Source organism: Cannabis sativa, chromosome 2, assembly GCF_029168945.1.
Source record: "Cannabis sativa cultivar Pink pepper isolate KNU-18-1 chromosome 2, ASM2916894v1, whole genome shotgun sequence".
Taxonomy (NCBI): Eukaryota; Viridiplantae; Streptophyta; class Magnoliopsida; order Rosales; family Cannabaceae; genus Cannabis; species Cannabis sativa.
In genome coordinates, this window is record NC_083602.1 from 72739333 (window position 1) to 72765698 (window position 26366).

General features: G+C 36.3%; 1 protein-coding gene and 1 long non-coding RNA gene across 2 annotated transcripts; both read left to right on the forward strand.

Moving 5' to 3' along the window:
* The first annotated feature begins 4586 nt into the window (after positions 1–4586).
* Positions 4587–7543, forward strand: LOC133034500 (uncharacterized). The gene is made up of 3 exons (XM_061109594.1): positions 4587–4964; positions 5447–6975; positions 7145–7543. Exons 2-3 carry the CDS (start codon positions 6208–6210, stop codon positions 7541–7543), a joined length of 1167 nt encoding a protein of 388 aa, XP_060965577.1. The 5' UTR covers positions 4587–4964; positions 5447–6207.
* A 3100-nt stretch (positions 7544–10643) lies between these two features.
* Positions 10644–12993, forward strand: LOC133035122 (uncharacterized). The gene is made up of 2 exons (XR_009686393.1): positions 10644–10864; positions 12789–12993. It is a non-coding gene; the product is annotated as an uncharacterized LOC133035122 (long non-coding RNA).
* Positions 12994–26366: the final 13373 nt, after the last annotated feature.

Below are 26366 nucleotides of genomic sequence, written 5' to 3' on the forward strand. Positions count from 1 at the left end.
TTGAACTTAGTTCCGGTGGAGATGCTAAGCGAGCCAAGTATATGTGAAACGGAAGATGTAGAGATGATAGACAGCTCTCCTACATGGATGACTCCTTTTGTCAATTATCTACTCGACAGACAACTTCCAACTGAAAAAAGCGAGGCACGAAAACTACTGTATTCAGTGCCTCGCTACACAATAATTGAAGGTAAACTGTATAGAAGAGGGTACTCGATGCCTCTACTTCGGTGTGTTCTCCCTATAGAAGAAAATGAAATCATCAGAGAAATTCATGAAGGCTTTTGTGGGGACCATGCAGGTTGGCAAAGTCTATCTAAAAAGATCATTTAACAAGGATATTACTGGCCAACGATCAATAAGGACACCCATGAGTTTGTCAAGAAATGTGATAAGTGTTAGAGGTTTTCACATATACCTCGCGTGCCGCCAACAGAACTAAGAATGATGACCGCGCCCTACCCATTTGCTATATGGGGAATTGACCTAATTGGGGCATTACCCACTGGGCAAGGAGGACCTAAGTATGCGCTAGTAGCAGTCGACTTCTTCACCAAATGGACTGAGGCAAATCCTCTCGTTTCCATTACCTGCAAGAAAGTCCTCAACTTTGTCGTCAAGACCATTGTCTGTAGGTTTGGAATAACCATGAAGATAATGGAACCCAATTTGATGGTGACTTGTTCACTGAGTTCTGCAAGAGGAACAAAATTATCAAAAATTTCTCGTCCGTATCCAGGCCTCAGGCGAATGGACAAGTGGAAGCTGTTAATAAAACCTTAAGGGATACTATCAAGAAGAAGTTCGACGCTGCCAAAGGTAGGTGGGTTGATGAGATACCTCAAGTACTCTAGGCTCACAGAACTACCAAGCAGACGGCAAAGGGTCATACTCCTTTCTCGCTAGCATTTGGCTCGGAAGCAATGGTACTTGTTGAAGTGAACATATCGACACACAAAAGAGAGTTTTATAATCAAAATGAAAACCAGGAACTTCTAAAATTGTCCTTAGATCTACTTGATGAAAAATGAGCTAAGTCGCAAATTACATACGCAGCGTATCAACACCGAGTTACAAGATATTTCAACAAAAGAGTCAAGAAAAGACTATTCAATGTTGGAGACTTGGTGCTAAGGCGAGTATTTGCAAATACGAGACATGCATCTATAGGAGTGTTCAACCCAAACTAGGAGGGTCCATATGCCATCGAAGCAGTAGTTGGAATTGGAGTTTACAAATTGGCTCGACTCAATGGCTCGCTAATAAAGAACTACTAGAACGTGGAACATTTGCGACCCTACTACCAATAAAAAAATGATGTAACTCACATTTTTGATGTAAAATTTTAACTTCGGTTATTAATAAAGAGAATCATTTCTATCATAAACAGAATCATTTCAATCATTTAAGGGGCATTAATGTATGATTAACTAGAATTCATCTAGAAATAGATGGTATAATGCAAACCCACCATTTCAAAAATGAAATTTTTTGAAATTTAAAGGTTCTCTACTAAAACTCTTTGACAAAAGAGGGGTCGAACTGTTATAACTTCCTGACCGAACCTTTTTGATGAAAGAGGGGTCGAACTGTCATAACTTACTGACCAAACCTTTTTGACGAAAGAGGGGTCGAATTGTTATAGCATCTTGATCAAACCTTTCTAACAAAGAACGGATCAAACAACTATAATTTTTGATTAAAAACGTATTTGACAGGAAAGGAAAATCAAAAGTTAGAACTCGCGTATAAAGCAAAATATTAACGGTTCGCGCGAGCTAGGAAAGTGTTAAACGAGACATCAAGACGTCTTGATAAAAGTCCTTGAATCTAGAAAATGGATAGATAACCTAACTATTCATACGAGCAAATCTAAAATGTACAAAGTGATAAAATCATTAAAAGTATATTCAAGTTTGCTTAAGGTAGATTATAACTGCCATAGCCAGGTAGAATTGACAACTGCTCGAAAATCAAAAAATTTGGTAGATAACTAACTACTTAAACATAAAGATTACGAGCAATGGAAAAATTCAAAAGTAATTTACATTTGATTAAAATATAGTTGTTTACATTGTGGATAAAAATGCAAGTGAACACAATTATATTAAGTTCGAATGAAAAGAGTACAAGGCATTTAAGATAAAAGAAAACCCAAGTTGGTTTATAAACTTATCTTCACAAAAAATGCCACTAGGGGCAAACCACTAAGTCATCTTCCTAAACAAAGAATACTAGGGGGTTGATTAACTCGAGAAAGACCGTCTACATATAGCTCGGAGAAAGACCATCTATACATAGCTTGAAGAAAGACCGGCTACACATAGCTTGAGAAAGACCGTCTACACGTAGAAGATCGACCTCTACATAGGCCTCATTCTCCATATTAGAAGATCCCATTTCCTACACCCAAGACCTCATTCCTAGCCTCAAGAAATTTCTCAAACCAGAGAGAGGTTGGCACAACGGTCTTCTTGTGCAAGCTTGGGTCTTGGGTTGGTTGGGTTCTTTAGTAGAATCTGAAACCACGCCAACTTTCCTCCTGGATTCCTTCTCAGCCTCAGGAAGACCTGATCACTCGCAAAATCTATGTCCATTCCTGTGGAGACAAAGATAAAAGATCAATGGAGCAATAAAAAATAATAATATGTATAATCAAGTTCAAACCACCATTCACAAGGGATAATACTTACCCTGAAGAATCACTTGTGAGGATTGCCAATAACGATCAACAGGGTACCTTTAGTTTGGATTGATCAGAAGCTCCTCAGCCATGGAATCTTTTGTTTCTAATTTAAATTGAGGTTTGAAGTTTTTTGGGAACGTATAGAGAAGAAAAGTGGTTGGTGCATTCCGGTGTTATGAATTTGGAGGGGTAAATTTCTGAACTCAGATGGGACATCTTAGCAAGAGAATGACAATCCAATCTCAAGATGGATCTCACCAAAAAACCAAAAGTTTGTGGAATATGGCAAGCTTAAGCCACCATTTTATACTGCTCGGTCTAGGGGACTTCATTCGAACAAATGTATGAGGTGCCCTGTTCAGCCTGTGTCTTGCGAGCAGGTACCCAGAGTTGATTCCACGTGTCACCATAGTGTGATGCCACGTCAGAGTGCAAAAATTTGGATAACATTTGCCCCCAAGTCTGTACGGGACTTTCGAAGTTGCGTGTAGACCTCATCCAAGCTGTCTTTGCGTTTGGATGGGTGACACGTGTCAGGTGCATCTGTTCACGACTCGATGTGAGGCTGACTAGGCGTCTTTTCAATTTTCGGCCAATAAATGCTCTGACGCAATTAATGGTTCGAAATCCGATTTTCTCTCACCACGTTTGATGGCTACACTTGATTGCTTTTGATTTCCAATATTCACTTTTGGGGGAACCGAGGCGTCTGCGGTTTCTCAAATGATTACCCCTTTTTGCTGTTTTACTTATAAATATCACTGAGCGTTGTTCACAAACTCACTTTCACCAACCTTCTTTGTTAAACAAGTTCAGATCAAAAGGAGAGATTTTTAGCTTCAAGTCTGTTGAAAGACTTTCAAAAAAACTATTCGTTCATGTAATATCCAGTTTATATACATATATTGGTATTTGGTATATTAAGTGTGATACAATTAAATTATTATTATTATTATTATTATTATTATTTTTATTATTATTATTATTATTATTATTATTATTATTATTATTATTATTATTATTATTATTGTTGTTGTTGTTGTGCGTGTGTGATTAGAAAAAAAAATGATATATATATTAAATAGTGAGATAAATAAATAGTGAAGCATTAGATTAGTTAGTTAGTTTAAAATTTAAAATTTAAATTTAAATCAGCATAATTTTATCTGATTAGTTAGATATTTATTTTTAAATTTAAACCTATTATACGATATGTTATATACGTATATACTCTATAACCCTAGCAGCCAGATAGTATCGTATTCCCTTATTCTCACCATCTCTCAATTTCCTTTTTCTTTATTCTCTCTATTGAACCAAATCAATTGTTTTAATCTTAAGAGCTTCGGGGTTAGCAATCAGCCGATCATCGTTCCGTGTCTTCGAAATCTTCAGGTAAAATTCGTACTTGTTTTTATTTTCGTTTTCAGAGAAATAGGCTTTCATAAAACTATCATATCTCTCTCCCCATAGGTCCGTTTTCAGTGATCTAGTTACCGTTTTAAAGATAATTTAATGATCTATATTTTTTAGGAAGAAACTCTTTCCTAATTCTGAGTATTTCGATGTCAAAAATTCATGTTTTACACTGATTTTCGAATTACAGTTTTTTTTAAATTTCTTTTCGATATTGCCTTAGTAAAAGTGTCATATCTCTCTCGATATCTATTATTTTCAAGCGATTCTTGTACTGTTAGAAAAATAATTCGATAATCCATATTTTCTTTGAAGAAACCTTTCCCTAGTTCGGAGTTCTTACCAGTAAAAAGTTAGGATCTTTACTCGGTTATGGTATTTCGTTTTAAGTTTCGTTTCAGAAAAAGTGTCTTCAGTAAAAATTCAATATCTCTCTCAATTTTGATCCATTTTAAAAGATCTTTATTTCGTTTTAAAGCTTAGAAAAATAGCTACATTTTTTATGAAGAAAGTGTTGTCTAGATCGGGGTGTAACTATTTTTAAAACTTTTATTTTTAGGCTGTATTCAGAAATCGGCATGATCCAGGATTTTAAAGAAACTGTTTTGAGAAAACATGCATAACTCCTAGGTTATAGCTCCGATTTTGGTGATCTTTATACCGTTAGAAAGGTCTTTCAATTAACTAAAAACTTTGTGAACAGTAGAACTACTAATTCAAACGTTTTATAAGTCAAATTCTAGGCTAAACTTGCTGTACAGTAAGAATAATAAATATATTGAGTTTATCGGTGGACTAAGGGTTTCACTAATTGTTATAGGGCCTAGAAGGTATCGTAGGAGTTAATTACAGCGGAGTTGAGGTAAGGAAAAATAATTATACTTTATACTTGCTTTTTATATGGTTTGAGTACCTAGTATGACTGCTTGAATAAATTGTATTGAAACTGTGGAATGTGATAGTTTCGGTGAAATATTAGTGTTTTGTCGATGGATTGTATATGGCTGTTTAATCATGTTCCAGGTACTTGGAAGTGGTTGGAAACCACACATGTATGGTGATGTGGTAAGTGAGGCAGTGTACGTAAGGGTGCACTGGTTATTGGTACTGCGTTCTGGTTAAGAACGTAAGACACTCCAGATTTGTATGGAAGCTGGTGTGTGATTGTGAGTGTGAGTATGTGGTATTTCAGTATTTGTGTGGCTGCCTCTATTTATACTTATGATTAGGTTGTTGTATGTTTGATATATATGTTTGTGCTATGATGTGTGAATGCTGGCACATAGTATTTTGTTTTCCTTACTGGGCTTTGTAGCTCACCCCTTATTTACCCCCTATGTGCAGATAAGTAAGCCTGTAAGCTTTCGGTGACAAGTTGAGTCTGGGCAGCATGGGGTGTATCTCGTGTGATCATGTAACTGCGTGTGGTCTTGGCCATCTTCCGCTGAAAGTTTTTTTTTAATTTATTAAACTTATCGAGGATGTTGTCGTTTAAATTTTCTATTACTTTTCCCTAAGTGGTAATACTTTATTTTCAACTGGGTACCCATGTTTTGAAAAGTGTTTTTTTTTTAAAAAATAAAGGCAACATTAGTATCTTAACGCCAGTTTATTTATGGCATCTTATTTTACGTAAGTAAGGGCGTTACAAATGGTACCAGAGCCACAGTTACATTGATCTTGAATTCACGCGACATACACACCATCGCTGCAAAGGATCAACTTGTCATCAAGTATGTATGCTTTATATATGTTATGTCTTATATGTTAAATTTGGTTTAGTCTTTATCTTTTGATTTTCCTTTAGTTAGCTAGAAGTTTAGGGTATGGTTAATCGAAACAATTAACTGATTCTTCGGAGTTAGAATTATAGTATAACTCAAACAATTTTCGTATTAGTGTAATTTTTTTTATGAGTAAAGATTATTTATTTATTTATTTATTTATTTTACATGGTGAATTGTTGCTTGATGATTTACGTTTTTTTTAAGTTTATATAATTTAGTGTATAGATATTTCCTTTTTGAGCGGGATACATCTTTGGTTATTTTTTTTTTCTTACCGCTACCATCTCCTTTCTTTTGAAGAACAAGTTAAGGGATTTGATGGAAAACGGTGAACCCAGAAGATCAATCCGGTTGAATGAAAGAGCGGCTGTAAGAGACCGAGCTAGAGGTCGAGGGCGAGGAAGTGCTTGCGGTCGAGGCAGGGGAAACCAGCATGTCCCTGCCGAGGCGGTGATCCAGGAGAATCAAAATGCCCCTGTAAATGGACAACAACCAGGTCAAGGTGGGGGCAACCACGAAGTCCCTGCTGGGGTAGTTGGTCAAGGACACCAAAACGCCCCTGTAGGGGTGCCACCACAACAAGAAGATTTGGCGCAAGAAGTTGCTCGTCTCAAGGAAGAAATTAGGAAGCGAGATGAAGAGGCTCACAACCGTCAGGAGCAATCCAATCAAGGACAACATCAATTTTTGCCGGTGCAATACATGCCTGTGCCGGAGGGTCGATGGGAACCAATATATGAAAGGTTCCGCAAGCAACACCCACCAAATTTTGAAGGGGGCTCAGATCCAATGGAAGCTGAGGAATGGTTAAGAACAGTGGAAGGTATTGTTGAGTACATGCGGCTCGGTAACGGAGATAGTGTAGCTTGTGCTGCTAGTTTATTGAAAAAGGATGCCCGCATCTGGTGGGATGTTATTAAACAAACACGGGATGTGGCCGCAATGACCTGGGCTGACTTTGTACAAGTTTTTAACAAAAAATACTACAGTGAAGCAATACGCTCAGCTAGAGTTAATGAGTTCACGAACCTGAGGCAGGGTAAGTCTACGATTCTGAGTATGCTCGCCAATTTGACGATTAGCAAAGTTTGCCACGGATCTGGTTCCTGCGAGTTTTTGAGGATTCATCGTTTTCTTGAAGGGCTCGACTCCCGAATAAGTCGGGACATAGCGATGTCGGGAGGTAAGGGCAACCACGTATGCTGAGGTACTGGAAAAAGCCCTAGAAGCTGAGTTGTGTGAAAGTCGTATACAGAAAGACAATACAGCAAGGTGGGAGGCCAGAAAGGCCAGTAATGGAGGTGGTGATAACAAAAGAAAACTGCCAAGTAACCAACACAACGAAGCCGACAAGAGAAACAAGATAGGGTCCAATAACTACAAAGGGAAGAAGCCATATGTGGAGTACCCCCTATGCCCAACATGTGGTCGTAAGCATCCAGGAGAATGTCGACTGAAAGGCAAGACTTGTTACAAGTGTGGGCAACCGAGCCACTATAAGAAGGACTGTCCACAAAAAGGTGATCAACTCAAGGATGACAAACTTGTCCCAGCTCGAGTATTTGCACTAACCAGAGGGGAGGCTGAGACTAGTAACACCGTGGTTGCGAGTCGATTTCTATCTCTCGGAAAAACTATGTCTTGTTTTATTTGATTTTGGAGCTACGCACTCATTTATTGCTTTAAAGATGATAGATAAGTTAGAACTACCGTATGTAAACTTTAGTTATAAGTTCATGACGGAGTTGCCCTCGGGCGAGGTTATGATATCATCTAGAGGAGTGCGGGATGCGCCAATAAGGATTGCAGACAAGGAACTTAGTGGAGATCTGATAGAGCTGGAGATGAGGGATTACGATCTTATCTTGGGTATGGATTGGCTATCACGACATGGAGCAACAATAGGCTATAGAAAGAGGACGGTGACTTTCACCCCCGAATCCGGAGAGGCATTCATATTTGAAGGAATCAAAGTCAAGTCAAGCTTACCGCTAGTTACAGCCCTGAAGGCACAAACGCTGATTCGTGCGGGATGTCAAGCATACTTGGCCAGCATAGTAGACAAGTCCAGAGAAACCACCCTCGAAGCCGGAGAATGTCCACATAGTATGTGAATTCCAAGAAGTTTTTCCGAAGACCTACCGGGGCTACCCCCAGATAGAGAGATAGAATTTGTGATTGAGTTAGCGCCAGGCACAGCACCAATCTCGAGGGCTCCATACCGCATGGCTCCCAATGAATTGAAGGAATTGAAGGCTCAACTACAAGATCTTTTAGACAAGGGGTTCATTAGACCAAGTTACTCACCTTGGGGTGCGCCAGTGTTGTTCGTCAAGAAGAAGGACGGTAGTATGCGGATGTGTATAGACTATCGAGAGCTGAACAAAGTGACTATAAAGAACAAGTATCCCTTGCCTCGCATCGATGATTTGTTTGATCAGTTACAAGGGGCGATCGTCTTTTCAAAGATCGACTTGAGATCTGGGTACCACCAATTGAAAGTCCGAGAGGAAGATATAGCAAAGACGGCATTTCGAACACGGTATGGGCATTATGAATTTCTAGTGATGTCATTTGGGTTAACCAATGCCCCGGCGGCCTTCATGGATTTAATGAATAGAGTATTCAAGGAATATCTTGACAAGTTTGTGGTGGTATTCATTGATGACATACTCATTTATTCAAGGACAATGGAAGAGCATGAGGAGCACTTAAGGCTAACTCTAAGTAGACTCAAAGAGCACCAATTGTACGCCAAATTCAAAAAGTGTGAGTTACGGTTGGAGAAAGTGGCGTTTCTAGGCCATATAGTGTCCAAAGATGGGGTAGAGGTGGACCCTGCGAAAATTGAAGCAGTGAAGAGCTGGCCAAAACCAAAAACTGCAAGTGAGGTTCGGAGATTTCTTGGACTAGCTAGGTATTATAGGAGATTTGTTGAAGGGTTCTCAAAAATAGCCACACCATTGACGAATTTGACTCGAAAGCAACAAAAATTTGCATGGACAGATAAATGTGAGGAAAGCTTTCAGACATTGAAAGATAAACTCATAACAGCACCTGTCCTGTGTGTTCCAACTAACAAAGACAAATTTGTAGTATATTGCGACGCATCAAAGCAAGGGCTCGGCTGTGTGTTGATGCAGAATGAGAAGGTGGTAGCCTATGCCTCTAGGCAGCTAAAGGAGTATGAGACAAGGTACCCAACTCATGACTTAGAGTTGGCAGCAGTGGTCTTTGCATTGAAAATCTGGAGGCACTACCTCTATGGAGAGAAGTGTGAAATATACACAGATCACAAAAGCCTAAAATACTTCTTTACGCAGAAAGAGCTCAACATGAGACAGAGGCGATGGTTGGAACTGGTAAAAGATTACGATTGTGAGATACTGTACCATCCTGGAAAGGCTAATGTAGTGGCGGATGCACTTAGCAGACGCAACTATGCAAGCTTATCAATGTTAAGGGCATTAAAAGTGCCGTTGCAACAGAAAATCGAGAGATCTGGAATAGAGTTAGTAACAGGAAAGCTAGCTAACCTCACAATTGAATCAAATTTATTAGAGAATATCAAAGAAGAACAAGCCCAAGATGAGTTTTTAATCAAGAAGCGGGTCGAACTACAAAATGGGAAAGCTAGGGACTTCTCAGTTAATGAAGAGGGTATTCTACTATACAAGACAAGGGTGTGTGTACCTAAGAAAGCGGAGTTGCAATCAAAAATCTTACAAGAGGCGCACACTACACCCTATTCTTTACACCCAGGATCAACCAAAATGTACAATGATGCGAAAGGTAGGTATTGGTGGCGGGAATGAAAAATGATATAGCAGAATTTGTAGCGAAATGTCTTACCTGCCCGGCAAGTTAAGGCCGAACACCGAGAGACTGCAGGGCTGTTGCAATCTCTTGATATTCCTGAGTGGAAATGGGAAGATATTGCTATGGATTTTGTGACAGGGTTACCGAAGAACAGCAAACAACAGGATTCCATCTGGGTGATTATCGACAGACTCACGAAATCAGCACATTTTCTGCCTGTGTGCACTAATTACAATGCAGAGCAATATGCTGAACTGTATGTAAAAGAAATTGTAAGGCTACACGGAGTCCCAAAGACCATTGTATCTGATAGAGGTTCAGTTTTTACTTCTAAGTTTTGGGAAAGTGTGCAAAGTGCTTTGGGCACAAAACTGAAGTTGAGTACAGCATTCCACCCTCAAACTGATGGACAATCAGAACGAACTATTCAAATACTAGAAGACATGCTACGAGCTTGTGCGTTGGATTTCCCAAGTAACTGGAGCAACTATTTGCCACTAATGGAGTTCTCGTACAACAATAGCTATCAATCTACAATAGGGATGGCACCCTATGAAATGTTGTATGGGAGGAAGTGTCGATCACCACTGCACTGGGATGAGGTTGGCGAAAAGCGATACTTAGGCCCAGACCTAGTAAGAGAGGCCACTGAAGCGGTAGAAAAGATTCGAAATAGAATGGTAACTGCACAAAGCCGCCAGAAAAGTTATACCGACGCAAAGAGACGGAATGTGGAATTTGCAGTGGGTGATAAAGTGTTCCTTCGAGTGTCACCTATGAAAGGGGTTATGCGTTTTGGAAAGCGAGGAAAGCTAAGTCCAAGATTTATAGGTCCTTTTGAGATATTGGACGAGTGGGACGGGTAGCTTATCGGCGGCATTGCCACCGGTATTAGCTGAGACGCATAATGTGTTCAATATTACTATGATACGAAAATACGTGTCGGATCCATCACACGTGCTGAACTATGAAAGAATGGAGCTAAAGCAGGACTTGAGTTATGAAGTGCGACCAGTTCGCATTATAGAGAGAGGAACGAAGGAGTTAAGGTCCAAAAGTATTCCTCTAGTAAAAGTTCTGTGGAGCAACCGTTCAGAAAGGGAGGCAACGTGGGAAATGGAGGGAGACATGAAAGAACAGTACCCCGAACTTTTTGGTAAGTCTAATTTCGAGGACGAAATTTCCTTTAAGGAGGGTAGAATGTAATATCCAGTTTATATACATATATTGGTATTTGGTATATTAAGTGTGATACAATTAAATTATTATTATTATTATTATTATTATTATTATTTTTATTATTATTATTATTATTATTATTATTATTATTATTATTATTGTTGTTGTTGTTGTTGTTGTTGTGCGTGTGTGATTAGAAAAAAAAAATGATATATATATTAAATAGTGAGATAAATAAATAGTGAAGCATTAGATTAGTTAGTTAGTTTAAAATTTAAAATTTAAATTTAAATCAGCATAATTTTATCTGATTAGTTAGATATTTATTTTTAAATTTAAACCTATTATACGATATGTTATATACGTATATACTCTATAACCCTAGCAGCCAGATAGTATCGTATTCCCTTATTCTCACCATCTCTCAATTTCCTTTTTCTTTATTCTCTCTATTAAACCAAATCAATTGTTTTAATCTTAAGAGCTTCGGGGTTAGCAATCAGCCGATCATCGTTCCGTGTCTTCGAAATCTTCAGGTAAAATTCGTACTTGTTTTTATTTTCGTTTTCAGAGAAATAGGCTTTCATAAAACTATCATATCTCTCTCCCCATAGGTCCGTTTTCAGTGATCTAGTTACCGTTTTAAAGATAATTTAATGATCTATATTTTTTATGAAGAAACTCTTTCCTAATTCTGAGTATTTTGATGTCAAAAATTCATGTTTTACACTGATTTTCGAATTACAGTTTTTTTTAAATTTCTTTTCGATATTGCCTTAGTAAAAGTGTCATATCTCTCTCGATATCTATTATTTTCAAGCGATTCTTGTACTGTTAGAAAGATAATTCGATAATCTATATTTTCTTTGAAGAAACCTTTCCCTAGTTCGGAGTTCTTACCAGTCAAAAGTTAGGATCTTTACTCGGTTATGGTATTTCGTTTTAAGTTTCGTTTCAGAAAAAGTGTCTTCCGTAAAAATTCAATATCTCTCTCAATTTTGATCCATTTTAAAAGATCTTTATCTCATTTTAAAGCTTAGAAAAATAGCTACATTTTTTATGAAGAAAGTGTTGTCTAGATCGGGGTGTAACTATTTTTAAAACTTTTATTTTTAGGCTGTATTCAGAAATCGGCATGATCCAGGATTTTAAAGAAACTGTTTTGAGAAAACATGCATAACTCCTAGGTTATAGCTCCGATTTTGGTGATCTTTATACCGTTAGAAAGGTCTTTCAATTAACTAAAAACTTTGTGAACAGTAGAACTACTAATTCAAACGTTTTATAAGTCAAATTCTAGGCTAAACTTGCTGTACAGTAAGAATAATAAATATATTGAGTTTATCGGTGGACTAAGGGTTTCACTAATTGTTATAGGGCCTAGAAGGTATCGTAGGAGTTAATTACAGCGGAGTTGAGGTAAGGAAAAATAATTATACTTTATACTTGCTTTTTATATGGTTTGAGTACCTAGTATGACTGCTTGAATAAATTGTATTGAAACTGTGGAATGTGATAGTTTCGGTGAAATATTAGTGTTTTGTCGATGGATTGTATATGGCTGTTTAATCATGTTCCAGGTACTTGGAAGTGGTTGGAAACCACACATGTATGGTGATGTGGTAAGTGAGGCAGTGTACGTAAGGGTGCACTGGTTATTGGTACTGCGTTCTGGTTAAGAACGTAAGACACTCCAGATTTGTATGGAAGCTGGTGTGTGATTGTGAGTGTGAGTATGTGGTATTTCAGTATTTGTGTGGCTGCCTCTATTTATACTTATGATTAGGTTGTTGTATGTTTGATATATATGTTTGTGCTATGATGTGTGAATGCTGGTACATAGTATTTTGTTTTCCTTACTGGGCTTTGCAGCTCACCCCTTATTTACCCCCTATGTGCAGATAAGTAAGCCTGTAAGCTTTCGGTGACAAGTTGAGTCTGGGCAGCATGGGGTGTATCTCGTGTGATCATGTAACTGCGTGTGGTCTTGGCCATCTTCCGCTGAAAGTTTTTTTTTAATTTATTAAACTTATCGAGGATGTTGTCGTTTAAATTTTCTATTACTTTTCCCTAAGTGGTAATACTTTATTTTCAACTGGGTACCCATGTTTTGAAAAGTGTTTTTTTTTTTAAAAAAATAAAGGCAACATTAGTATCTTAACGCTAGTTTATTTATGGCATCTTATTTTACGTAAGTAAGGGCGTTACAGTTCAGCGTTGCGTAAACTGAATCCAGACGTCAACCCCTGAGTAAGTTCTCAATTTCTTTTACTTTGCACATTTACTTTCTGAATGCGATCTTAACTTTGCTATAGAAGATATGTAGAAAACCCCAGGTTTAGAAACTCTGTTATTTTCCTTTGCAACAATTCATGTGACTTCACCATTCATAATGCTTGCTTTTTGAACTGCACAACGGCTGCCTTTCATCTTGCTTATTCAAAGCTTCATGAAATTTTTGCCCTAACTCACGAAAAATTTCAAACTTTGAAGTTTTGACTTTTCGTCGAGTATTTTCATTATTTAATCTGTTGAGTACTCCTGGTCGGCATATTTGCCTGTTTAATGTTCGATATCCCCACCAAACACTCATCTTGCATGTTGTCTTTTGTTGATGAACCCAGGTGAGTTTTGGGGGAAGTGAACACCAAATCGATCAGGAACTGCTTCAACTCTTTTACGAGGATCACCCTCGTCTTTGTTCTAGTCTGCCCTCTTCAAGCGACGGTCATTTTAATTCAATCTCCCTGTCTAGCCACAGGATGATGGCTCGTACTAAACAGACAATGCGTAAAGTTAACGCGTCTGACCCTCATGTGGCCCAGCACGCCACCTCGCCCAGCGCCGAACAGGATCCACTCGTGTAGGAGGAGGGGGATCATGAAGGGGACACTGAGGTCCAGGAGATAGAGAAACAGAGCGATGTTCGTCCTGGTAGTCCTTTCGAGGTGGAGGAAGAAGAGGAGGCTGCACCCCAAAGCTTTGGGGGATACAATGAGGCTGGGGAGCTAGTAGACGCGGATGGCGACGTCCTGGTTGAGGGCGTGGATTACGTCACTGAGGAGCTTGCTGCTGCAGTTCCTCAAAGGAGGCAAAGTGCCTTGGATGCCAGGTGGGTGAGCCCTCCGTCCAAGGTCACTGAGGCACGTTTGCGGGATTTCGACCAGCGCGGCTATCTGGGTGAGCTAGACTGTTATGTTCCCGCATCAAACAATCGAGGCTCAAACCCTCAGAGGGGGATGTGCGCCTGGTCAGGTGCTCATGCTAAACAAGGGGCACTGCTGCCTTTGCACCCGTACTTTAGGAAGGTGACAGACTTCTTCCGTCTCTGTCCGACCCAATTCACTCCCAAGGGCATCAAGTATCTGTCTGCCTTGTTCGTTCTCTACGCCACCCTAAAGTGGGATATGCCTTCTCCCCATGAGGTTATCTAGTTTTTTTATTTGAAGTGTACTCCTAAGCAAGGCAGGTTGGGATACTTCCACTTTTCTCAGCCAGACTTCAAGTGGTTAACGGGCACCAGGGACAAGGCCGTTAGCAAAATTAGGAATTTTGTTGATGAGTACTATATGGTGGATGGCATGGGCACCACCTATACTCGGTTCCAGTAGATTCCTGTATATCACCGTCCACCCCTCACGCTTGCTCTCAGGGATAGAGCTCAAAGACTCACTCTGCTACCGGGTGCTGCCTGGAATATCACTTTGTTGACCTCAGAGGACAACTTTGTGGAGTATGGGCTCTACTCGAAGGATTTCATTCCTCAGCCTCTGAAGGAGAAAAAGAAGAAATCTAGTGCTGGCCGAGCTGAGGGAGCTCATCAGGAGAATGAACTCATTCAAATCAAGTGTGAGGCTAAGTTGAAGGGAGGTGCAGGAGCAAAACAGTATGCTCATGAGCCTCTTGAGCAAGAAGATGAGGCTGAGGAAGAGCAGGTAACCCCACTCAAAAGGAAGAAGAAACTTTCAGCGAACCCAGGCCTATCGAACATACGATTCAGATTAGCTAGCCCAGTCTACCTGCTCGACCATCCACTCCTGTAGTAGGACAGGGGAAAGCTTTTCTAGAGGAGCAAAGAGACTCGTCTGATGATGATGAGCCATCAGGTCTTGCTCAGGCAAACACTTCTTCCGAAGTGCAAGATACTTCATCTTGCCTTTAACTTTCTTGATTATTATGCTTTCAAACTTTTAGCGCTGTTGTCTAACCATGTTGCTTTTATTTCATTCAGACATGTCTCAAAAGATGCTCAAAGCTCTAAAGAAGAGAGTGGGAGGAAGCTCGGGCCTATCTCCTCTGGCTAAGAAGTCTAGGGGTGGTGAGACAACCCCATCCAGAGAAAGGGCGCCGGCCAAAGTAGTCATTGACCTCTTCAAGGAGCCAACCGTCGTGGACCCTTCTGCCCCATAAGTGACTAAGTCCAAAGACTCTTGAGGTTGGAGCTCGGACAGGGTGGAATAGCCGAAAGGCGAATTCGAGCTGGCCAGGAGCAGATTTGAGCAGATTTGGGCTCCTACCCAACCTCCAGCACTGCATCCAGAGACTAAGAGAGGCAAGGATATGCTCACCCACAACGTGACTCGGTCAGTATCTGAGGTGAATTAGTAGCTTGCTGGAGCTGACAATGAGCTTTCCCTAGAGCTGGTGATGGGAGGAGTCCTGAAGGAGTTTACGAGGGTAAGTCCTCCTTGATAGTTTTCTGTTATCCTTCTTTACTTAGCTCATATTCTAATGCTTTTTCTGTGTGCAGACAAGTCTGAAGATGGCTTATGCTTATTCCGGGGCTAAGTTTTCTTCTTCTAAGAATGCTACCATGTCTAACACCATGAGGGCAGAAGTGGACTTGACCAGGAAGGATGTTGATGAAGCCATGGTTCAACTTGGAGCTGTTCGAATGGAACTGGGTGAAGTCAACAAGAAACTTCTTGCTGCCGAGAAGAAGATAGCTAAGTTGTCTAAAGATTTAGAGGCTTCTGATCAACTTGAGGCTGTCATGACCTCCTTGTCGAAAGAAGTGAACAACCTCCAAGAAGAAAGGGAGGTTCTTCGAGCTGTCTTCCGCAGGTTGGAAGCAGAGAAGAAGTCTAAGGAGGAGGAGCTTGAAGCTGAGGTCAAGAAGTACAAGTTGGAGGCTGAGCAAAAGAGAGCAGAGGCTGAGCAGCAGAGAGCGGAGGTGACGAGGCTTGGAGGGAAGGTAAATGCCCTAGAGACATCGGGTCTCGAGATTTTTTATGACTTTTGTAAAGCTAATCCCAAGCTAATCTCGAGTATTGTGCTTCTCAGGTGGCCTATGGAGAATCCAAGGTGACCACTTCTGCCCCTGACCAAGACGTTGACATGCCCCCCACTCAGACAACAGATCCTCCAACTCCTACCGACCTAGAAGACCCGTACAAAGAGCACAGGACTCCAGCTGTCTGAATACTTCTCTTTTTTATCTTTTTTTTTATCTGTCCGGCCATAAGGCCGTTTTTTTATCTGTCTGGCCAAATGCTTTGTACAGGTATAGGTGCCCCCCAAGTGACCGAGTAGACTTATGACTCTTGGTCACTTATAATTTTTTGCAAGTATGCTCTTTTGTCTGTTCGGGGTTTCAGGTTCGACCAAACCTTTTGTGCGGATGGGATTGTAAATTAACAACATGCTAGTAATTTCAACTCAATTTGAATTTTGAAATAAATATCTTTATTCATTTATTGAATTAAAATGTGTTTGTTACCGTAGTAACTTACATCAAAGCTATTTGATCTAATCTGATCTTTTAGCTTAACATGAAATAAAACAAATTGCAGAAGTTAGAAATTGTACTTTAGATGGTCGTCACCCGGCCTGATTACTTTTCAATTTTGTCCGAGCCTTTGGGTGTGGTCCGCCCAGAAGGCCATTCACTTAAGAGTAAATGTTCTTTTAGTACTTAATATGGTCATCCGACGTGGTACTTCTATTGGTAGTATTTTCTTAAATGTTGCCCATTCTAATACCTTGGTACCAAAACGAGTTGCATTTTTTCATCATACTTACCCAATTTGTATGCTCTTGATTCGAGAACTTCGACCACCTGATATGGTCCTTCCTAGTTAGGTCCGAGTACACCTACCGTACTGTCTTTGGTGTTTAGAAATACTCTTCTTAGGACCATATCTTCCACAAAGAATTTCTGAGCCTTCACTTGTTTGTTGAAATACCGAGCTACTTTTCGTTGATGGGCCATCAACTTAAAGTTTGCCGTGGTTCTCTTCTCTTCGATTTCATCAAGTGATTTGGTAAGGGGTACATGAATTTCTTCTTGGTTGTACGTCAATCTTCTGTGGGATGGTGGCTCAAGTCTTACGGGTAGCATTGCTTCGTATCCATATGCCATCGCAAATGGAGTTTGTCCGGTTGTCGTTTCCTCAGTTCTTCGGTACGACCATAGAACTTCAAAAAGCTCCTCCGACCAATTACCTTTAGCATCCTCGAGTCTTTTCTTTAGTGTATCCTTCAGGGTCTTGTTGCTGCTTCAACTTGACCATTTTCTTAGGGATGCGCCACTGCGGAGAAACTTTTGATGATACCATTGTTCACACAGAAATCAGTGAAGGACTGGCTGTCAAACTGTTTGCCATTGTCCAAAACTATTTTGTATGGCAATCTGAACTGGAAGATTATGTTCTTCACAACGAAGTCTTGAACTTTTTTGGATGTAATGGTTGCCAGTGGTTCAGCTTTCATCCACTTAGTGAAGTAATCAATTGTAACCACTGCATACTGCACTCCACCTTTTCCTTTGGGTAATTGTCTGATTAGGTCAATCCCTTAAATTGCAAAAGTGTTGGGCTTTGTTCCCTAAATAAAACTCTATTTCAATGTAATCTCTACTGTTTAATTATCAATAAAGAGACAGAAGTATTTTCAATTCTTATTTAGTGTGTCATTTGGTTCATGTTGTCATTTATATGTTTATTTGATTTATAAATTCATCCAAACCCTTATCACATTAATATTATTGTTTATTATGTCGTCAACACAGTGGAAAGTAATCAAGATTATGTGATTAAATATATATTCCTAGATTTATCAGTACACAGGGTTTTAACTGATATGATAATCTACAACATAGTTTACTTGCACCTTGGATAAGTGCTATGTCTTTTTTGGGGCATTGGTTAAAGTAAAGCTTGGGTTGGATGCATGGAGTATGCATTGGAAGGGACCAATATTGAACTTGGATCAAATATGATAAATTTACCGTAATATCTATTAAATTCAATGTCACCTAGTTGATCCTAGATCAAAAGATCTTAATCCTAACATGGTTAGGTTCGATCTCAAGAGTATTATACATGTTCTTTGATTTGTTAGTTAAGCCTACTTTTTGGTCAGGGTGATACGTACATTTTGGGAATATGGTAGTGCAATTGAGTGGGAGCGCTAGTCATAGATATGGAATCTATAGCTTCTATCTGGACATAGAAGTGAAATGATGATTTCCTTCGAGCTTGGCTAAACAGAGATAAATGGTTGAGTACTCATTTCAGTGATTATGTTAGTTCACTGAAATATCATTTATAGGTGGCTAAGTGTTTTAAGGATAAACTACATTGAAGGGTGTAACGGTAAATTAATCCCTATAAAATGTAAATCATCTATAAAGGATCATTGATTATTGGGGTTATAACAATGGATAACTAATAGTGTATCTATATTGTGGAACATATAGAGCGTTCTATATAACTGAGAGTGCAATTCCAAGTTCTATGGTGGATGCAATGAGGAATTAATAAGCTAGTGAGTTTACTTGGTAAATTCTAGACCTGCTTATTAGAAGCTCAGATATATAGGCCCATGGTCTCCATACTAGTTGAGACAATACTACTTGTAAGACTCAGTTAATTGATTTTAATTAATCAATTATAATATTATGAATTTTTCACCAAGCTAGGGCTTAATTGTGAAGAAAAGATATTCTAGGGTTTATTTGTTAACTAAGAGACTTTGTTAAGTCTAATTAATAAATATATTAAATGACAATATTATTTAATAATTAATTTTTAGTTATTAAATAATTAGAATTGGTATTTAAGTGGTTAAATTGGAAAAATAGCATTTTTGTAAAAATACGACAAAAAAATTGAAAATGGCAAAATTGCAAAGTGGGGCCCAATATCAATCCATGGCCGGCCACTCCATAGCAATTTTTCATTTAATTTTTTCATTATTTTAATGCCAAATAAATCTAACCTAACCCTAAGTGGTTTCCTATTAATGGGCAGTGATGGCTAAAGGGAAAAGATGATGCATCTCATTCCTTCAGTAAAAATTTTGAGCCTCCTCTCCTATACAAAACCAAAACCCTATCTCTCTCTTCCTCTCTTCAATTCAAACCTTGGAGTGATAAGAGTAAGTGCCCACACACATCAAGTGGTACTCAATCATAGTGTGTAAGGCTGTGAAGAATCCAGTTTCAAGAGAAGGAGATTCGGACTCTGATCTTGGTGATATTGTGCTACAGAAAGGATACAAGGGTTAGAGATCTTAGTAGAAGGAGACATTATATTCCACTGCAACCACTGTAAGGTTCTTGAAACTTTATATGTGTTTATTTCATATCGTTTTAGAAGTTCATATTTAGGATGTTAATAACATACTTGTTAGTAAATCTAGATCGTGGTAAAATAATTCCAACAAAAAGGACACAGACTTTGCATCTGAGTTAACTCGTTGGGTGGAGCTCGATGTGTTGGGTTTTGTGCCCTAAATAAAACCCTTTACAATCTGATTGGTTATCAATATAAGAAATTTGAAGTGATTTATGTTTGCATGAATTTTACATGCTAATTGTTTAATATGTTTATTATATTTACACACAAAATCTGTTAAGTCCAGATCATATGTTTATTCACAGTTACAGTATCGTCAACACAATGGAATGTGATTGTGATCATATGAATCAAAAGACTAAGTCCCTGTTTCATTAGTGTTTTGGATTTACACTGATGTGATAATCAGCGATGATGTGTACTTACACTTGGAGTAAGTGTTATGTTCTTTCCAGGACATTGGTAAAGTATACTAGTTTCGAATGTATGGAGTATACATTGGACTGGACCAATATTGCAACTTAGTTAAGATATTATAAACTTACCGTTATATCTTTCCAAGTCAATATCAGTAGTTGATCTTAAGATTAAAAGAATCTAAATCCTAATATGCTTAGGCTCAACTCAGGAGTACTATCCATGTTCTTTGATTTATTAGTTAAGCCTACTTTTGGGTCAGGGTGATACGTATATTTTGGGAACATGATAGTATGATTGAGAAGGAGTGCTGAACATAAATATGGAATCTATAGCTTCTACTGGTGTATAGAAGTTAAGTGATGATTCCCTTCAAGCTTAGCTAAATAGAAGTAAATGGATGAGCTCTTGTTTAAGTGACTAATTCTTAGATCACTAAACATCATTTATAGGTAGCTAAGTATTTTAAGGGGCAAAATACATTAAGGGGTGAGAACGGTAAAATTATCTCATCTCGATGTAAATCATCTATATAGAGGATCTTTGATCACAATAAGATTATAACAATGGTTAAATGAGATAGCATATTTATATCGTGGAACATATAATGTGCTCTATATAAGTCAAAGAGTGCAATTCTATGTTCTAAGAGTGGATTCAACAAAGAATTAATAAGCAGGACTTTACTTAGTAAATTTGGTTCACTTATTGGAAGCTCAGCATATAGATGGTCCCCATTCTAGTTGAGACTATACTGCTTGTAAGACTCAATAATTGATTTGTGATTAATCAATTATAATTCTAAAGTTAGACTATGTCTAATTTGTGAATTTTCACTAAGCAGGGGTGAAATTGTAAAGAAAAGAGATTCTAGGTTTATTTATTTATTAATATACTTTATATGTCTAATTAATAATTAAATTAAATGACAATATTATATAATAATCTATTTTAGTTATTAAATAATTAGTTTTGGCATTTAAATGGTTAGAATCGGAAAATTGGCGTTTTTTGAGAAAATAGAAATAAAATTTGTTAAAACTGCAAAAACCAAGTGAGGCCCATTACACACCATGGCCGGCCACTTAAGCAGGTTTTTCAAATTGATATTTTCATTATTTTAATGCCTAATAAATGCTAACCTAAACCTAGTAGTTGCCTATAAATAGAAAGTGATGGCTCAGTCAAATAACAAGTTTTAACAAGTTTTCATAACCTTCTGTCAGAAAATTACTTTTTCAGAAAACTGAGCCTTCCCTCTCTCTCTATAGCCGAAATCAACTCTCTCTCTTTTCCTCTTCTAAATTTCGAAACCCTCAGTGATAGAGTAGTGCCGACACACAGCAAGTGGTACCTCAATCATAGATTGGAAGACTGTGAAGGATCACACACAAAGAGAAGGACATTCGGGCTCAGATCTTGATTATACTCTGCGACAGAAAGGATACAAGGGTTAGAGATCTGAGTGGAAGGAGATATTATTCCGCTGCATCAATGTAAAGTTTTCTTAACTTTATATGTGTTTAATTATCGTTTTAGAAAGTTCATATTTAGGGTGTTAAACAACATACTTGTGAGTAGATCTAAGATCCTGGTGAAATAAATTCCAACAACTGGCCTTAGAGCCATGGTAATTGATTTGCTTGCAAGAAATTTGGACTTTAAAACGATTGTTTGTGATTTGGATGGTTTCATGTTGTGTTGTGTGTTGTATGATGATTGATTGATGTTTGTGATTTTTCGTGAAAAATAATTGAAATTCTGTTTCTAGAATTATTTTTATTGGATAGTATGGAAAAAATTAAGCAATTTAATTTTTTTACAGAACTCAATCTCGATTTAATTTGAATTAGTTATGATTTTTTGAAGTTTCGAACAATATCGGGATGGTGTCACTGCCCCACGAATCCGTGTCTGAAATCGAGCTTCCGCGCACGGAAATCCTGCTGGACACCTCCAGCGCCGAGCTTGCTCGACCGTGCACTCCCCTTGGGCGCGCAGACAGCATACTGTCCGTACAGCTCGCATTTTTTTCGTTTTTTTTTATTTTTCATGCTATTTCATGGATTTAGCTTCCGATTTTTTGTGTAGTTTTGTATTTAGACATTTACTATTCCTATTTCAATTCTAAATATCATAATTAGATTAATTAATTTTTTTTTAAATTAATTCATGATATTAGTGTAATTTGAATTCGAAAATAGTAAATATCTATCTTTTTTCCTTAATTATCTATCTTATTTTTTAATTTGATTATTCTTATCTTATTTTTTTTAAATTTAAGGTGAGAGATTAAATTTTTTAAATTAAATATTTTTTTAATTTGACCTTATTTAAATTTAAAATAAGATAACTATAATCATGATATTTTGAATAGAAATAAGATTTTTTGCTAACTTTTAAATTTTGTTATTTTATTTAAAACATAAAATCTGAAAAAGATATTTATTTATCTTTTTTAATTTTTATTGAATATTTAATTTATAAAATAACATTAATTTTTAAAAGTAGTTAGCAAATTTTGAAATGATATTTAGGTTAGTTGAAACCTAATTTTTCAAAATTGTAGGTTTAATTTTAAATATTATTTTATTTATTATTAATTTTGAAAATATATATATTTTATTTTTTTAATTCGAAAATAAATATTTTTTTATTATTTAATTATTTTTAGAAATTTAATTATTTAAAATTAAATAAATCCTACATCCAACTATCCAGCTAACCTTGTTGCAGGAGTATGTGTTTTAGCTTGTTTGTAAGTTTTATAAAACCTATTATTGCTTGATTGCAAATAGCCATGGTTAACTTGTTGACAGATCCAATGATCTGATTTTAACCCATGGTTCAATTGGTCAAGTAAATAATTTGTAACAGGTAAATTTTACAATCTTCTTTCATCTGTGTATGACCTAGCAACATGATAGGATCCATCCAAATGTGTGCCTGTGTGAGCCTATATGTTTATTTTATTATATAGATGCATATAGGTTGTTGCTAAATAAAATGTCACACCATGATAGATTTTATTTAGGTCCATTTAGTTTTTGGACCTATTCAATTAATAACAGTTATTTATTTTAAGGTTAAATTCCTCTCTTTTAGGCCTTGTGTGAGAGTTGGGGGCCATTAGAAGTGGGTACGACATACTGAACCCAGCTCCCCCTTACATGAACTACCCCAATTGTGAAGGCTCATTTGCCTGATTGAATAACTGTGCTAGGTTAATTAAATTAGTTTAACCTAATAAAATTGATTAGCAACATAATTAACTTTTAAAATATATGAAATTTATTTTCATTTTAATATTTTAAAGTTAATTTTAAGAAAAACACTCTTAGTTTTAGATATTATTTCTAGAGAAACTATTTGTATTTTTCTTGTATTTTTTAATTAAATAAAGAATTTTAACTAACTAGATTCTTTCTAAAGCTTATTTAATTAAATATTCCTATTTAAGTTATAAATTAGTTATTTTAACTGATTTTTCTTATCTAACTTAAATTTGAATATTTTATTTAAATTTAAAATTAAGTTGAGGAATTCTAGGCATTAGTTATTAAAGATTCTTAAGATATTTTTTAAGTTAGTTTTAAACTTAAAATGGAATATTTTTCAAATTAAGTGGTTACAACTTAATTTTTGATATTTAATTAAACTTAAATTTGAAAATATTTAAGTTCTAGATTTTTTCTATGCAACTTAAATTAGATACTTTTTCAAATTTTTGTGGAAAAGATACTTAGTCAAATAAGATGTTTTCTAGATAGTTATTTCTAGACTACTTGTTATTTCTAATATTAAATAGGAAAATATTATACATTGTGAAATTAATTATTTAAATAATTAATTTTGGTACAATTAATTTTAAGTATATTTTTTTCTTAGTATTAAACTAGAAATTAATAATTAAGCCTTCTCTACACTTAATTATTTATTTCTTGAATTTAATACATTTAATTAAATTGAAAAATTAAATATCTAAGTTGATTTTAATCATGGTACTTAAATATTCCTTTTTCATGACACTTAATTAAATAGAAAATTATTTTTAGTTGAAATTTAATTTTTCAACTTAAATTTAAATAATTTTCAAAATATATTTTTTCTTTATTTTATTAATCAATTTCGAATTGCATTTAATTATGCTAGATGTTTTTGAATTTATCTTGAAAAATAGATTAAGTTGTAAATTAATTATTTATTTTAATTAATTCTTGGACCAACTTAAATCAATGATTTTTTCATTTATTGATTAATTTAAAATAAATGAATTAAAATATATTATTAGAAATTGAATTAATTAGTCAAAGGAAAATCTAGATAGGTGATATTTTTGCTTGAAGTATTTTTTTTTCTAAGTATTTATTATTTAGTATTTTGAAATAGTAAAGTTTTTATACTTTCTTTTTCAAAATACAATAAATATATTCTCATGAAATTTATTTTTGAGTTGCAAATTAATTTAAATTAATACAACTTAAATAATTTTGTTAATATTTATATATCAAAATTACTACTAAGATGGAAATAATTCAATTTATTTCAATCACTATCTAAGTATAATTTTATAAATATTAAATTAAATTCTAATTTAGAATTTTAATTCTAAATTCCTATTTAATGAATATATTTTATTAAAATAATAAAGAAAATACATTTTAAAGAATGAGCTTTATTATTATTAAGATATTCGATCTCCATTGTTGGTTTTACATAGCGTTTGTTTTAGTGAGTAATCCTCCCTAATGGAGGAACATTCATTAGCAAGTTCACACCGTTTAATCTCGAAAGATAAGTAGCTTTGTAAGTGTTTTATATGGTATAGATCACCCTAATGGTGGCGACTGTATTTGACTTGCAAAATATGAAACAATGGTAGAAGCTCATAAGATAGAATAGCCTTGACTCTCGCCTAAACGGGACAACGCTGGATTCCAATCTTGATCGAATAAAAGGTTGCTAGAATGTTTAACATTTTAGATGAGCTGACAACTCTATTCAATAGATGGTAGCTTTGACTCTCGCCTAAACGGGACACTGATATCAGTTTGTTGAAAACCTTGGAAATTATTTAGGATTGTATTTTTTAGTATTTTCTCTTATCATTTCTACATGCTATGTGCTTATAAATTCTGAATTGAATTTTGTGTTAAACCATTATTGATTTCTTTTTATTATTTTGTAGTATCCTGTATAACCATGATGAATTCCATGTTATCACTCTTGACCGAAAATAAGCTAAATGGATCTAACTTTCCAAAATGGAATGAGAACATTAATATTGCTCTCATAGGAGAAAGTGCCTTGTTTGTGTTAACTGAGCCGTCTCCAGAAGTGTCGGGGGACAATGCAACCAAAGCTATGAAAGAAAAGTATGAGCGTTGGCAGAAAGCAAATGACAAAGCTTTATACTTCATGCTTTCCAGCATGGTTGACACCCTTAAAACTCGGTTTTCTAAAACCGAAAAGGCTGCTGAAGTTATGACGAAGTTAACTGAGCTATTCGGTAGGGCATCTCTTCAGTCTCGCTTTGACGCGACTAAGAAATACATCAATGCACGGATGGAACCCCATCAAAACGTGTGTGATCATGTTCTCCTCATGGCAAGTTATTTCCAAGAAGCCCAGGATCATGGTGCTGAAATGGATCACACTACTCAAGTAAGCCTTATCTTGAATAGTCTGACTCCATCATTTCTACCCTGTACATCAAATTATGTCATGAATAAAAAGGACATAGACTTTCATGAGTTAGTCAATGACCTTCAGACATATGAAAATTTGATTGGAGGCCCCAAGAAGAAAGGGAGTAAGCCTCAAAATTCTGGCAATGGTAATGGGATGGTCAAACCTGAGGCAAATGTTGCCTCTGCTTCTAAACCCAAACGTAAGAAGAAGTGGAGAAACACCAAGAAGCGTGCCAAAGCCATGAAAAACAAAAAGGTTGCTGCTTCTGGTGATGCACTCAAAGGAAAGTGTTTCTACTGCAATGAGTAAGGTCATTGGAAACCCCAATGTCCTAAACTTCTTGCAAAGAAACAAGGTATTTCTTTCTATAAACTTTAAGAGTTTTAGTGAATTATTATCCAATTGGATTATTGATTCTGGACTAACTTTGTTTATTTGTTTCTTCTTCTTATAGGCCAAGCTACTTGAACTCAGATGCTATCTTCATAAGTTGGATCGGAAAGCTGGACAAAAGGGTGAAGATCGTCCAAGATGAAGATGAAGCTCATTTATCTATTTTTTGAATTAATTGTTTTAGTTTAAAGACAATTTGGATTTCAAATTTTAGTTAGGGATTTTTATCCCTGTTTTTCTCATATTGTTGCAATACATTTTTTATTAATAATATTTTATTTTCTATTTCAAACAAATTGCAATTTATGAGATTGAGCTTCATTTACTTTATCTTAAACCACAACTACCACATTATATTTGTATGTTTCTATGTGTAAGTGTTTTTTATTATTGATGCAA

Bases quoted from the DNA above. Each gene is read 5' to 3' on its own strand.
- LOC133034500 (XM_061109594.1), top strand. From the start codon at position 6,208: ATGGAAAACGGTGAACCCAGAAGATCAATCCGGTTGAATGAAAGAGCG. The intron at 6,976-7,144 runs GTTTGCCACGGA...AGTCGTATACAG, and splicing joins CCAATTTGACGATTAGCAAA to AAAGACAATACAGCAAGGTG.